This window comes from Cyanistes caeruleus, chromosome 8 (genome assembly GCF_971803275.1).
Source record: "Cyanistes caeruleus chromosome 8, bCyaCae1.hap1.1, whole genome shotgun sequence".
In the NCBI taxonomy this organism is placed as follows: Eukaryota; Metazoa; Chordata; class Aves; order Passeriformes; family Paridae; genus Cyanistes; species Cyanistes caeruleus.
Window position 1 is genome coordinate 11,705,309 of NC_141708.1, and position 15,529 is coordinate 11,720,837.

General features: G+C 37.4%; 1 protein-coding gene across 5 annotated transcripts in view; it reads right to left on the reverse strand.

Moving 5' to 3' along the window:
• The window catches only part of CFAP58 (cilia and flagella associated protein 58), a 93,975-nt gene that overhangs the window by 22,787 nt on the left and 55,659 nt on the right, over positions 1–15,529 (reverse strand). For 4 of the 5 annotated variants that reach the window (XR_015289735.1, XM_086899398.1, XM_023929822.2 and 1 more), the window contains exons 10-15: positions 12,205–12,366; positions 9,224–9,370; positions 5,712–5,852; positions 5,135–5,358; positions 3,003–3,114; positions 641–745 (exon numbers count right to left, since the gene is read on the reverse strand). Coding sequence is in view for 4 of the 5 variants with exons in the window: in XM_086899398.1 (XP_086755524.1) it covers positions 641–745; positions 3,003–3,114; positions 5,135–5,358; positions 5,712–5,852; positions 9,224–9,370; positions 12,205–12,366 (891 nt within the window). In the remaining variant the exon portion in view is untranslated. Of the gene's footprint in view, positions 1–640; positions 746–3,002; positions 3,115–3,797; positions 3,920–5,134; positions 5,359–5,711; positions 5,853–9,223; positions 9,371–12,204; positions 12,367–15,529 lie in introns of those variants that run through there. The other variant, XM_023929826.2, reaches the window with a different exon arrangement.

Here is a 15,529-nt window from a genome sequence, read left to right on the forward strand (position 1 = left end):
AGTCCTCCTCTGTTATATTTGGTAGCAACATTTGCACTACAGGAATACAGTCTTTACTTCATTCTACAGCATAAATCTCACTGCTATCACTGGGGTTAAAGGACATCTGATGCAGTTAAAAAAAGATAAGCTACCACAAAAATTGTTTTTGGGCAAAGTTCAGCACAAAAACCTTGAAATCAAACATGCCTCAGACAGAAACATATCTAAATCACACAAACTCTTTAGGATTCTTCCTCCCAAAAGCCAAGCTAAGCACAAATGGAATCCATCAGAAATTTTCTTTCATTTTCTGGTCATAACATACTTGTTTAAAATTACAAAAAAAAACACCTTTCAAAAAATCTAAGACTGACTTGATGACTAATCTATGACATGAATAAACTAAAGCAAACCTTTAATTGTATTTTGCAGAGCTCACCAGGTATCCATAACCAGAATATAAAAATAAACTAATCTGATGCTGTTTGTTCTCTTTCAGTGAGTCAGTGCTGCCATCTAAAGCTATCTAAAGGGCATGCAAAAGAAATCCAAAGTCATGCATCAAAATAACATTCAGGAAGCACATGTCAGTAGACAGAGAATGCAGAGTAAATCAAATACATTAATGAGATGCAACAAAATAATGATGCTGCAGTACCTGAAGGAGAAATTCTTTCTCTATCACTTCACCTGTCTTGCTGATAAGTCGCTTCTGTAGTCTCTGTACTTTCAGAATCAGCTCAAAGGTAGTGGGGTCACTGGCCTAGGAAAGAGCAAAGGAGTCTCAAAAATTATACATGATAACAAGTTACTGGTTCTTTTTTGCAAATGAAAACCATAATATCTCAGTATTAAAGTATTAAAAGTATAAAGTATAAAAGTATAAAAAGTATAAAAGTATAAAAAGTATTAAAAGGGCCCTAAGGGAGGACACATTTTTTAAAAGATGGCATGAATACAAGCAGTCCTGGAACGTCATATGTCAATTTTAGCAGCAACTGGTACTATCCTCTGCCTCTGACAAATTAAGAGCAGTGCAAGTACTTCCTACTGTTCAAGAACTTCAAACAGTGCCAACTTAGTTTCTAAGGAGAAGATTTTTCTACTGAACAAAAGAAAGATAACTGCATTTTAGACTTGAAACAGGTGGAGAATTTAAGAGGAATAAATTAAGGGGTACACTGATGAATTATTATGGGGTTCTAAAGTGTCCATACATGTGAAATCCCACTCTTCAATGGAATTAAATGCTTAAAATGGTGACAGTGTTTGCCCTGTACTGTTGCCCTCTACCTAAATAGCCCGTAAGACCAGGAGCTAGTAGATATCTGTCTCTCCATCCCTTCCTTTTCATTCTTTTGGCACAGATTGAATTTGGAGAAAGCTCTAAGGAGCAAAGAAATAATTCTGTGAGGAGAAGCCAGCAAAGCTTACTTTCCCAGTACTTTGTGTCCTCTTGTTGGATCTTTCAATGAAGGGCAAACTCTGACTGAACTTTTCCTCACTCAGGGACTCATAACACCTCTCTCCCATCTGGTTTTTCTTCTCTCATGTGGTGTCTCACAAGGATTAAACTCACACTGCAGTAAAGGCTCCAATAAGTCCTGCTCTCTTATATTTTCTTGAGCTTATAAGGAAGTCAGTATCTCATTGCTCTTAATCTTTTGTCTGATTTTATCTAAATTGACTAATCAATTCAAGCGTAACTAGGACACTAACACAGATACACACGCAGTGCTCACAACACAGCACTATTTCCTGAGAAACCAGGCTAAAAAGTAGACCAGTCCCCATGATCCACTCAGTCCTTGATTTTTTTATATCTCTGCTCAAGCATGGGGCCAATTTGAGACAACCATAGTGATATGAGAGTGTTTGTTCATTAGGAATTGAACCAAAACCCCATCAGGATTATTTCATATGGATCTTGCCATCTGCTGGCCTTTCTGTGCTCCAAATATAAACCAGGTAGCTAGAATGGAAAGACATGATTTCCCATTATCAGCCTCTTCATACATTCATTTCCCTATCCCTGGATGTTTTGACTGGCCTGATCTTTCTTTGTTACAAGGTGATGCTAGAGTTTGTACCTAAATGTGTTTAACCTAGTTCAATATCCTGCATTATATCTCCCTTCCATGAGAAAAGGTAATCACATCATCCAACTTTAAGCTCAGCATGGAAATATCAGAAATTCACTATCATGCTAGTAAGCACAGTTAAAATATTCAGCTCTGCTTCTGCAGGGACAGAGCACGTTATCACTCAATATTAGAGAAGCTAAGAAACCCAGGCTGGCATCAGATCAGAGATCTATGCAACAGAGGAAACTCAGATGGCACTGACTTACATCAAAAATATCCAGTGATGCCAACTGATGTTCATATATTTGGTCTATGCTTGATGGATTTTTTATTTTTCCCCTTCACTTGGCAGGTTCAAATCATGTGAAAACTAAGATTTGCTGTTCATGTAAAGCAGTTGAACTCACATTACCTGGAATGACTATCTTTGGGAGTCCACCACTGTTTATGTGGAGGCCTCTTTCTGTTTTTTCTCAGAAGTAATTCACCTTCTGACTTCACATTTGTCCATTCTCCAGTCTATCTATTCTATGAGCTTTTCAATTACTGGCTTTCTTCACATACACATTCCCATATGCCTCTCCCTGCTTGGTGAGGGTAGGATTGTATCTTTCCCCTATCATCTTATTTCTCACCATCCATGTTAAGGAATCATCCCCTTCTAAATTCACCTAATGCATTCTTATTCCCTTTAGCACTTCACCGTCTCTTTACAAATCCCCCCTGCAATTTTTCATTGAGGAAGTGACACAAAAATAGCACTGATTGCATTGTGCAAGGAAAGCATTCAGCAGGTAAGGATTCCATTGGTACTATGGAAATTTCAGTCTGCCCAGTCCCTCCACATCATTTGCATAACAGTAAATGAAATAGGCTTTTGCTGGGTCACCGATTTGATAATAGGGACTTTGGAAACACAAAATCCTCATGAATCACCTCTAATCTTCTCCATCTGTGAACTTGCAAGGGCTTCTGCAGTTCTTCTTCCAAAATTTTGCATCGAGTCTGTTCCCTTAACAGTTCCTTTTGCATGTGATTAAACTCACATCTGAAGACCAGCATAAAATAAAAAGAAAAGAAAAAACACACCAAAAATACTTCAATGTGACCAAGGCACTAATGTGGACATTAACAAATTATTCTCTCGTGCACTGTTGTGCACAAGAAGCACTACATGGAAAGCACAAAGAGTCACTTTGCCACTACATCAATACTGTCGTGGAAAACCTATCAACAGTGATACCACTAAACAGGTGGAATCATAAAATAACACACTTGGACCTCTTTGCTTCCTTCATTAAGAATGGCCCAGAAAAAAGGCTCCCAAGGAATCTACTCCACAGACTACTGGATCTCACTCCTCACATCTTCCCATGGACATTAAGGCCAGAAGAACAGTTAGTTCATCCAACCCACAAATCAGTTATGGGTCATATCCAGTTATCCCTGTGTTGAATCTAACAGCTTGTGTTCGAAAGGTTTTAAATCTACATGGCTCACACAATCCATTAAATAAAACACACTCTAGGACTTAAGTATGATGGACACCAGTCCTAAGAGAACTGAACTTTGATTTCTTTTATTAAATCTCCTCAAGGAATTTCATAGGTGACTTGCTACTGAATTTAAAATTAATTGAGCACTACCAAGATTCTTTGACAACTAGGCTTTCATGGTGGGGACAGGGGGTTGAAAGGCAGGGAAAAAAGGCACATTTTGTAATAATCTGACCTTTATCACTTTAGTGATGGAATCCTCTAAATTCTTCAAGGTCAAAAGGGGGTGGGAGATCGTGATGTGCCTCCTCCAACACTGAATCTTTTCCTACTAAGCTCAGAATTGCATTTAGCTCACTAGAGAGAAAAAGGGCTTTTTTTAACTGTGAGGTTGGACAAGGTTATGGAAGAGGAAAAAAAACCTCAAATTTCAATTGGCAAATCGGGAAAGCTAATTAGCAGCACAAGTGATAAATGGAGTCTTTTCGACAGGCAGTTTTCATGATGGTTTTGGACTTCATTAAAGTATGAGATTGCTGCTGCAGTTAGCAAGAATTGATCCACCCATCATGGCATGCAGCACAGTACACTTCAATACTGTCACTGACTTTCAATACAGTAACAGACTTTCGGCTGAATGCATTTGGGCAGCAAGTTCAAATCCCATTCCTATCTGCAGTCAGTCAATGAAAACTGCAATTGCTAATGTTGTGTGCCCAGTTCTCGTTTCTGTTTCACCAAATCAAACTGGCATGATTCCACTGGAGTCAATGGGACTGACCATGGAGTGACGTTAATTTGTTCTGCTGGAAGCCATGGAATTACACTGATAAACTAAAGATCTCACCCAAAACTGTGGTAGCCACACTGAGTTGGTACAATGGCTATCTGCTAAAAACATAACTACCTCTCTTTACAAATCAAGACTGATTCTTAGAAAATGACCACAATTTCCCATCAGGAAAGAATACACTCAAACACAGGAGGGATAAACAAGAAATGAAGCATTAAGCTGGAGAAGGAGGAGATAAATCAGGTTTGGCCTATTAAACTGCTGTTTTAAAGAAACAAAACCTTCAATGACAATTTAACTAAACCTTTCTCAAAGATCATAGGATCTGCATATAAATCTGGAAGGAGAGAGCTCTGAAAACAGGATTTTGTTATAAATATGTCAAGTGCCTCCCATACTCTGTGGATTTCTTAACCAAAAGGAGTTCCACTAATCTAGGCCCTGTACCACTGGACCACTCACTGGACTATGTACATCTTTTCTGATGTTGTCAGGTTTGTTCTGTAGGCAGTAACTCAAGTATAAGGGGAAATATGGAGACTATTTCGACTTTGGCCAAGATCTCTTCTTTCCTCATTACTATATTTCAGTTTTCCGAATTGTTGGTAAATTGTTTAATGAATTTAATCCAGTCTGGGTCTGAGGTCAAACCAAACCCCTTCTCCAAGATGTAATGGCTGTTGATACAAGTCTTTACTATGTATAAACCATATTTTCTGTCTCAAACACAAAATCATGGCTGCAACCACTACGGAAATGTATTCCACTGGGTTTCCTACCTGAGCTCCTCCACATTAGCCACACTCTTGCCAAGTATTCCCTTCTCACGCCTAAGTTTTTTGATCTCCAGCCTGAGAATCCGCATGTCCTCCATCCTCTGCCGGTACTCGGTTTCACCCCTGTTTAAGATGGCCTGCTGGATTTTTATCTTCTCATAGAGCAGCGCCACCTCATCATTGCGACGAATCAGCTGGGTGCCCAGGGCATGTCTCTCACAGAGCGCCTGCAGGCAAAGGGCAAAGCCATCAACTCAGTTACACTTCCTTTACACAGACCTGGAGTACCATGATGATACTTGTATCAGTCAAAATCACATACATTAAGAGGTTTCATTGGTATTAATTAAAGAAATATGGCAAGAACCTAATAATTTCCCCTATAAGGGTTCAATCACCTGAATAGTACAAACTACAGATTTCATTCACTTCAGTATCTTAACGTTTTGGTTTTAATGGCATTATAAAGCTTCAGTACTTCCACATTCACAGTAGCTAAGAATCTTCATCTTAAAAATAGAGTAGACAAATGAGGGAACAGAATGCAGGGTATTTGAAAACTCAAGTTAGGGTTTCCTACCTTGTCAAGTTCCTTATTCTGCCTCAGTCTTTCTGCATCAGCTTCAGCAATGATTTTTATGAGCTTTTTCTCTTCTGCCTCCTGATTTTCAATATAGGCTTTGGCTTCCTGAGCCTGTTTTGCCATCTTAAGCAGTTCAGCCTGATGAAGATAAAAAATACAGGTGAACAATTGTTAATTAATAACTTCCCCTAATAGAAACCTACAATTAAGAGTTAGTTAAAAATATTTCATATATTCTTTTTACCTTCCTGAGAGGTACACATTTTATTAGTTTTTGAGAACGAATCACCAAGATAAGCAAGCATGAAGATCCATAAAGAAATACTGTAAATACAATTTTAATGTCATTGTCTTATACACAATGGAAATTTGAAATATTTTTATCTATGACAATGATTCAAGTTGTAATTCAGGAATGCCTCATTTATTTATTTTTTTTTAAATTATACAGCACAAATTTAGAAAGCTTTTCAATGGCGTTGCTATTCACACTCAGTCTGGGATGTGAGAAAGACCAGTTCACCTTGCTGAAAAGGGCAACAATCTCTGCTGGATAATACAAAGCAGCATCAACTCAAGAAAGGCTTCAGACTGGAATAAAAGAATTGGTGGCAACCAGGAAGGGAACAGCAAGATTTAAGAGCCACAGCACTTTGTTCAGTGGATGTGTAAATGAGGAAGACTGTGAAAAGAAGGGCTGTCCCTAAGCAAGGAGGAGCAATGCACTGCTACAGCAACTGCACAGCACCAACACAAACATTGGAATGTGCCCAGTCATTCCATCCCACTGCCACAAAATCTGTAATTCAAGGCATGTATGTAGACAAAAACTAATTGGGTGTTTCTAGATTATTAGAAGTTTTTACCACTGCTAGGCTATTAGAGCCAAGGTGGAGCTGGCTGACCACAGTTCATTTTCATGGATATGAAAACTTTCAAGCCTCAACTCAAAGACTTTGACACAACTCTGACCCTTATAAAGGATGATGTTCAAGTTGCCTTTTGGGAACAAGCCTCATACAATGCTGAAAGAATGAAGCTGTGATGAAGGCTGCATCTGCAAAAACATCAATTTAAGCCAGAAACGGTTGCATCATCATAATAAAATAGCTTGTTCCATTCTTATTTTCGTTAATAAAATTCTCATCTTCCTATATATGCAAGACATAGCTCTCTTAGTCAGTATCAGATATTCATCAGAATTCATCAGCTGAATAAAAATGCAAGTCACTTCATCCTGAAATGCAATCAACACTGTACAAAAGCTGCCCACAAATGTAAAACTGCTCATGTGTTCAGCATTGCTGGGTAATGTGTTTTTAATATATCACAGTTCTATGATCTCCTTATGTCAGAAAAATATGAATTGTAAACAAGAAGTGGCATTAGATGTGGTCAGCAAACACTCATATAAACAGATCTCACTGGAAAGCACTCAGTTAAAATGAATGTGAACTGCCTTGTATAGTAAGGAACATAAATTCTTAAAGTCACACAAGGATTTTCAGTTATATTAAATAGGCTCAGAACCACAGTATGAAAGTCTGTGTACATCAGGTAAGAGAAAAGGAAATGAATAAACACAGTCACTGCAAGCAGAAAAATGGTCACAGCTGAAACTGCTGTAAATCAGCACAGCTCACTTGAAGTTGGTTCAGAGAATTTGTAAGAACTGAACAACAGTCAGCAAGAAAAAATAACATATATGGGACCTATAACAATATCTCAAACCAAACTCAAACTAAATTCTTGTTTAGATACTGAAATATTAGTGAAAGTGGTATTTTTTTTGGTATACTATACTAGAAGTGGGAGGAAAACAGGAGTTTTACTGAAGTTATAACTGGGACTGAACACAGAATGGTGAAATAACAAGTCAGATTTTATATTCAGATTTCCAGAAAATGCTAACAAAAAATATGCATAAACATCTCCATCATTATACAAAGCACTTGACTTGCCAGCAGCTCCAATCTCAAGGGCCATAGATAGATGTTTTTTCAATATTCAGATCCTTTGTCAAACAATTCAAACCTGCAGCACTGCATGAAGGCCAAATGAAACCAAAATATGGCATTGTACTGGCTTTAATAGAGCTTGGATTTACCATGATTAAACATTTCTAAGGCCTTTATGCCATCTGAAGTGAGCATGTCTGTATAACCTCATTCCTATGAATCCCAGTCCTCCATGATTTTGCACATTCTTTAAACTTATTTCCCAAGAACAGCTTTCTTACTTCCTTCAGATCAGTGCAAACAGGATAAACTGATGCTGGCTTGCAACACAAATAATTGGGTTCTTTTGTGTCTGTGGCAATCAGCTCCCTCTGAATTCTCTTCTGGTTTAGTACTCAGCAGTGACACTCGGGTAGAAGACCTGAATGCCCTGAAGCAAGTCAGTTATGTCATGTCAGTGTATGGACAAACCTGCTGGTGAATAATTGAGTGGGTAAACCATGCAGCAGTCATATGTTTGTCAAATAAATGTCAGACAGTTCTGAGGTGATGAGACAGAATTGGGGACTAGTTAAGGCAGAAAGCTGCACACAGGGAATGAGATGCTGTTTGACTTCTCCATCACTGATAGAACATCTCTGAGACAGATCAGGTACAAGAATACAAATTCATCACCCTTTTACAAAGCTCTATTGACATCTTGTCATAACTGTAATGTGCTGAGAGAAGCTGAAAATTCAAGGAGTCATTGCAGCAAAGCAATAAACTGACAAAAGAAAACATTGTGAAAAGTGACAGGGAACTTTTGTTTTTTGGGGGTATTGTTTGCATTTTTTCTTGGTATTTTTTTTTTTCCTGGTGCTTAGTGAAGATTAAAAATAAACTCCTGTGAACTCAACTCCATAAATCTTTTCAGAGTACAGTAAATTGGGTTGAGATACCACCACAAATCTAATAGCTTATCTAAGGATGGGCTGCAGCTAGCACTGAGAAGAACCACCCAAGCTTCAAGCTCAGATTTCCTTTGATTTAAGACAGATTCTTCCTGCTTTATACCACAATATTAAAATAACTTTCTGTACAGAGGGACCTACTAAAAGGCACTGCCTAACTCCCAAAAGAGTAATGCTTGCTGGTTACACAGAAATACAAAAATGTGCAATATAATGGGTTTGCACTTAAAAACAGTAGGAAGAAAAAGTTGAGTTATAAGAGTCTACATTAAAAAGTTTGCAAGGATCAGCTTATCCACAAAATCAACATTTCTGCAAGCAAAGTGGAACTTTTTAGTAAAAAATATTCAGTCATCAAGAGATTTAAAGCTTCCTACAGACAATTCAGGTCTCTTTTATTAGGCAGGTTAAATATGTCAGAATGTATCTGTAGATTTCTGTAACTAGTATCTCTAAAGGGTACTAAGATCATTTCCTTCAATTACAGAATAGTTTATTAAAATATAGCAAAACAACTATCATAGGTCAGAACACAATGCAGTCTGTGAAATCATGGAATCTACCCTTTGCAAGAGAGTGTCTGTGTGAAGGGTCTTACTTTCAATGACTCTTTCTCATCCTCTGACTGCTGGAATTCCACGTGTGCTTTCTCAAGGGCTAAATCCTTTTCTTTGATCTCCTCTTTCAGATGATCCACATGACGTGTAGCAGTTTTCAGTTTCATCTTCATTTCTGCTATCTCATCCTAATAGAATAGGAAGAGTGATCACAGAGAGGGTTAAAGCAAGAGGTTGTTTGTGATGCAGAGTTCAGGCTATTTAGATGCTAGAAAATGTAGCCATGGTGCATGAAAGTAGATCTGTTGTACCTATTATAAAGCATTGCTTTTTAATCCAACAGAACAAAACAGTTTCATTAAACAACAATTTTTTGTTTATGCCAGCATGACATTGCAATATAAAAACCTTTAAAAGATACACTGACAAAAATAATGACCATCAATCATGAGTTTAATAAGACATTTAATTTAAGTGCTGGGCACACTATAAGAACTAGCAGTCAATCCAAATCATTAAGATTCTGATCATATCCATCTGTTTTCATGCTTCTAATAACATGCTTTTCCAACAAGGTCGTACACAGTTGGGCACAAATCTTTGGAGAGAAGCTGGTTTTGCACAAGCAAACATAACCCTCAATAAGATACCAATATATGCTAGCTTGCACAGAGGTGCAAAGTGAAAAAGAGGGCTCAGTGTTTGAGAAGGCTCTGTGAAAATATTTAGCATATACTTTAAGGTCAAACACAGAGCAAAAAGGCTGGCAACACTGAAGAGCAATCAGGTCAGTAGGAATACTTCTGCTCACATCACAAAGGTACTGTACAAAATTAGCATTTCAGCTCAGCACCGTGACAGCACGTTATGCCATGAAATGGAAGCTAACAGAGTTAATGCTTAGACAGACATATTCTTCTGGGCTATTTAGAGACTATTAAGCAACTTTAGAAGCTATTACTCCTCTGGTAGAACCCACCACCTCACAGAGAAGACATCATAATCTCTCACGTGAATACAATTTCTTCCAGTACCAAACTAGGGTAGCTTAAAGCTCCTTCTGCACTATCCACCATAGGTGTGGATTTCCTTGACAAATGAGGAATGTTTTCTTGCATGAAGTGCTTAACATAGCTAAGCAAGATCTTGAGTCAAGGCAATTTTCACCCAAACAGCACAGAGAAAGTACTGATTAGCAGTAATATGTCACTAGGCTCAGCTGTTTGCATGTTCAGCCACTTTCGTGAAAGCAAAAATTATTAAAAGCTGTCTTTGGTACACAGCCTATAAATCTCTTCAGTGTTGTAAAAGATGACAGAGATTTAGCATATAGAGCCCAGATGCACCCAAATACATTCTTAATTCTTTACTTAATGCAGAACAGTAAGAACACACAATTTTGCAAACTGGTGTCCTCATCAATTTGCTTAAATAAATGAACTCCTAACACAAAAAGAAACCCCCAGGATGAAAGCATCAGGTATTTACATCATATTAACAGCCTGCCAGCATGCCTTTTCCATTTTAATGACTTGAATATTACGGTACTCTGGAGACCACTGACAAGGTGGACACGAGATCATTTCACATTAAGCAATCTCAAAATACTTGCATCCATCTTTATCTAAACAAGCTTGTGCAAATTTTACTTCCCAAAATGAGGAAAAAAAATTGTCATAATGCCATAATGTTTAAAACAACCCTCTTTATTTTTTCTTTCATGACTGGCTGACCTGTTACTGAACATTGAATAGGTATTTTTCTCATTGCTAAACATAACACTGCCTCGGCCAAAAGATCTTTTGGGGTCAGCTATTTTCTCACACAGGACTTGCTAGAAGAGTTTTGTAGTATGACAAGTTATTAGCTATTAAAGCCTAAACATTGGCCTCTAACAACTGGAACTGTGAACAGCATAGCATTACCATCATGTAACATTCAAAACCCAAAGATCAAAAAGCTGCTCCCTTTTCTCAGAACATAGATGCCTGCTCTTTATAAATAACCAAATTTATTTTGTGTGTTTTAAAATAAAAATAACTAGGAAAAAAATAAATATTGTGATTTTTCAGCCTTTTTCTCCTGAGAGATTGTTTGGGAGCAGCAAGAATACCAACACTGCATCCACAGATGAGAGGCTGACTAAGGCCAAGTAAAGCATCCTACATAAATGGCAAAATGGTGCATTCCTCATAAAATTCAGCCCACAGCTGGTTAGGAACTTGGACAGTTCATTCCCATGTGCTTCTCAAATAAAACACCTACCTATTCAAACCTAAGTATAAATTTGTAATTTACTACACATGTTTATGTCATAAATACTTATTTGGAAATAACCCAAGGCTTAAAATGACAGCTCTCCAGGGTCCCAATGTCTGCCAATTATGATAGGATTTATGCAGTATTTTAGACCTTTATATCAGAATAACAGAATATATTCTTAAGTGGTCTGTTCTCTTCTTCTAGTATTGTTAGTGAGATCCCCAAGGAGGATATATGAATTGAAAGAATCATCTCCTGAGGTAAATGACACTCTCTGAAAGAAACAAGCAAGGTGGAAGCGTTTGGTTCTTGTCAGAAAATTCCACTTCAGCTGGGAAAGTGTTCCCTCTGCTTCCTAAATCATTATTCACAGTAATGTGCATACTCATTCAGGGCTAAGGAGGCAATCTTATTCCCCTTATACCCTATTTCACATACATGCATACAACTCCTAAAGGGATAAAACAGACTGGAGGCAGGATGGTTTTATGATTCTGTGGCTCCAGTGTACCATGATTTTACGCATGGTTTGAAGCAGGGATATTTCCACATGATGACTGTGGACTCCTATTTCCAGTCCAAATACAAATGGTATAGATAAAACTTCAGGGACCTAAAACACTCATTTCCCCAAAACCCGCAGGAATGAAGAAACCACTTCTGCCATTGATCCACTGAGCCTCCCTTTTACAAATTAAAATTAAATCAGGAAAAAAACAAGACCAGAGAGAGAAACACAAGAAAAAATGTATCCTTTTACCTTAGCTTCAATCAGATTTTTACTGTACAGGGTCCTCTCTGTTCTCAAAGCTTCACAAAGGTTTTGTTGCTGTTTTAATTTAATCATTTGCACTTGTATTTCTTTCTCACAGTCGCAGATCTGCATTTGATGTATTTCAAGATCTTTCATGTGATGGAGGACCTGGAGCAAAAGGAAAGGAAAGAAATTAACATGATTAAACCATCATTACAAGATTAGAAGGATGGGACAGTTTGTGGTTTTTTTCTAAAATGACAAGTTCAAATCCCTGTGATAAGCAGTTTTAACTACAACTGAAAATTACTCCAGTCCAAATACAAGTTTAACCTTACTAACTTGCTTATGTGGGACAAAATTGTATTTTAATCTGATTCCTTGGTTTTACTGAGACTAAAAACTTAGAGATGCACATATTTAATTTAACAAGCTACTGAAAGAAAATATTGCCACAGAGTGGGTGTAATAAAATCAACATAAACAGTTGCCATCAAGAATAGACTTAGTATATTTATGAAGCAAACTTATATTTTGGATGTTGTTTTGGATGTCAGCTGTATGATAAGATGAATTAACATACATGTTTTTCCAAGAAGCTCTGCATGTACTCTTACATTCTAACCCAATTTTTTTTTAATGAACACATGACCACAAACAGTTGATGATCACAAACTGCTCATATATAATTACTATAATAAGAAAATCAGTTAATGTAACTTACACTTGGTCTAAATAAGTAGGTAATCACCATTAGTTTCTTCTATAAAAGATTAGAAATAATTACGTGAAGATTACCTATAGGAGAATGGAGTATTGTAGACTATAGAAAGAGAATGATCACATGCAGTCTCAATAAACAAAAATTCAAAATTTTATAGACACCTTCATTAAACAGTTACCACTATAACAATACATAATAATTGCTATGTTAGAGGGGCAAAAATACAAATAGTTGCTAATCATTATGCTGATATTCTAAGTTACTTTTTTAAAAATGCAAGAACCTTTCTCCTGCTATACAAAGCTGAAAATTGTGGAAGCTCAAGGAAAAAGCATTCATATAGAATTCAGCATTACAAAAAATAGGAAATAAAACATGTACTTAGGAGTACACACATCAAGAACACAGTTTACCATGCTCACTACCCAGGAGGAATGCCATCCTTAAAGCTAGGGAAAAAAAATTAAGCATTATAAAAAGCTGAGGAATCATATGGACAAAACCCAGGAGAGAAGCCAATTTCCAAATGCAGGTCATATCCCATTCTCCTGACTCCACTTTTGAAAGTAGAGGTTTGGGCTAAAATTCTTTTATGTCAAAGCAGAAGAAAAAAACAAATGTTTATATCAAATAGTCAATAACTGCAAAGTTTGCAGTTTATTGTGTTGTCCTTTCCTCAGCAGTAAAGCCTGAGGGAGGCCTAAGCATGGGGCAGGAGCTTAAATAATTAAATATTCTACCAGGTACCTCCTACCAACTTTGAAGATAGGGGAGAGCTAAATACCAAAAATTTTATTACAGAAGCAGGAATACAATTCTAGCACATTGTAGCTGACTTCAGGTGATCCCAGGAACTGCTTACAATGCAATACAAAAACACAGTCCCAGTTTATAACCTACTCCTGCCTTTTCCTTTGCTGTTTAAACAATCTGCCAATAGTAATAGCATAGAGAAGAAATCAATAAGGCATATTTTCTATCTGCACTATGTGATCATAAGCTGGAGTGAGATTTGAAAGTAGGTCACTGCATTTGTAAGTGTTTTACTTGGTTCTGATACAATATAAGTGCAGTAAGATTGTGGACAAAGTTTTCTGAGTTGTGCTCACAGGCTAGATGCTGACTTTACTTTTTCAGGAATTATTAAACCCAAATAATTCTCTCTTATAAATACAGAAAAGATCCATGCAGTGTTTCACAACACAGCCCCATGGGAGGCTAAGCATCCTCAATTACTATTCAGTCAATAGGCACACTACACCTCTCAGATTTGGCAGCGAGGGCACAAAACTAAGCATAAAGGATTTGGTATTCATAGCTTTTCCTGTATCCTCATAGCTTTTTTATCTGTACACTTCACTATCATCTACTACTGGTTACCTGTTTAGCTCTATGAAGCTACTCAGTAAGTCAATAATGGTGCTGTCCTTATTTGCTTATCCATTTTTAACCACTCCAGGAAACACTGCCATGGCCTTAAGGATATGCCTATTGAACATCGGGTTTTCCAAAGACTTAGTGAATTTAAAAAAGTTAATGTATCTTTTCATTTTCATTGATAGGTTGTTAACTGTAAACTTAACATTTTAAAAGGCTTTATTTGAAAAAAGCCAACATATTAAGGACTGGTTTTGTGACCGCTCAGAAAACACAGCCAGGGAACAGTTCAGATGGGTGAAAGGTACACTTCACTGCCTCCTTTTCAGCAGCCTAAACCTTACACAGAGAAACCAACAGCTCATAATTTAAGAATTTCAATTCAAAAAGGAAAGAAATCTGCTAAAAGTTGAACCCAGTAATACAAGCTACATAACAAAGAGCAAAGAACAGATTTATTTTTTTTACTTTTCAAGTGGAACTGACTTGAAAATAAGTAGCCAGCCAAGGCAATAGTTAGAAAAGGAAGTCATGCATGAATTCTCCCCCCAAGAATATTTTACTGTTGTGTATATAACTTTGCTGACTCTGTTCATCAGTTAATAGTAAATGATGATTCTGAAAGATGAATTCTGCAGCTCTGTAGAGTATGTGCTGCTACAAATAGCCAGACAGCTTTCAGGGCCAGTATGGCTACATCTCTGGGCTTAGATGGGTTTGGCTCTTTTCCAGCTCTTACACAATTCCAAAGGTGGGTGCAATCTGCAAAACCAGCTTGGTGGCAAAAGATGACAGAAGAGCACTGACTGGCCATAGCCTTACTGCCATCAGTAGCTTATTTCCCACCAGCTCTGAAGTGACTCCTGAAGTTTTGACACAGCTTCTCAAGTCTGAATAGGTCAAACAGTGAACCTAAATACTACCTATTTACATAATAATCCTGATCCTATGTCCTCCTACCCTGCATTTGGACGTGAAGGACATGAGTCTCACATACTCCCATGCTCAAAACTATTCTTGCTGCTCTTCACTTGTAAGCAGAGTCAGGAACTGCCCCTTTGGTGAGCCAAGGAAGCCTGCCAGTCCTTTGGAAACTCGCAGTCACAATGCAGGGATGATAATACAAACAGCTAGAGTGTCACAAGCCATTTACTGAGACTCTGCCTTATAAGAAGATATTATAAGATAGAAAATTTACACCCAAAGTGGCAGGGGGAAAAAAAGAAAAAT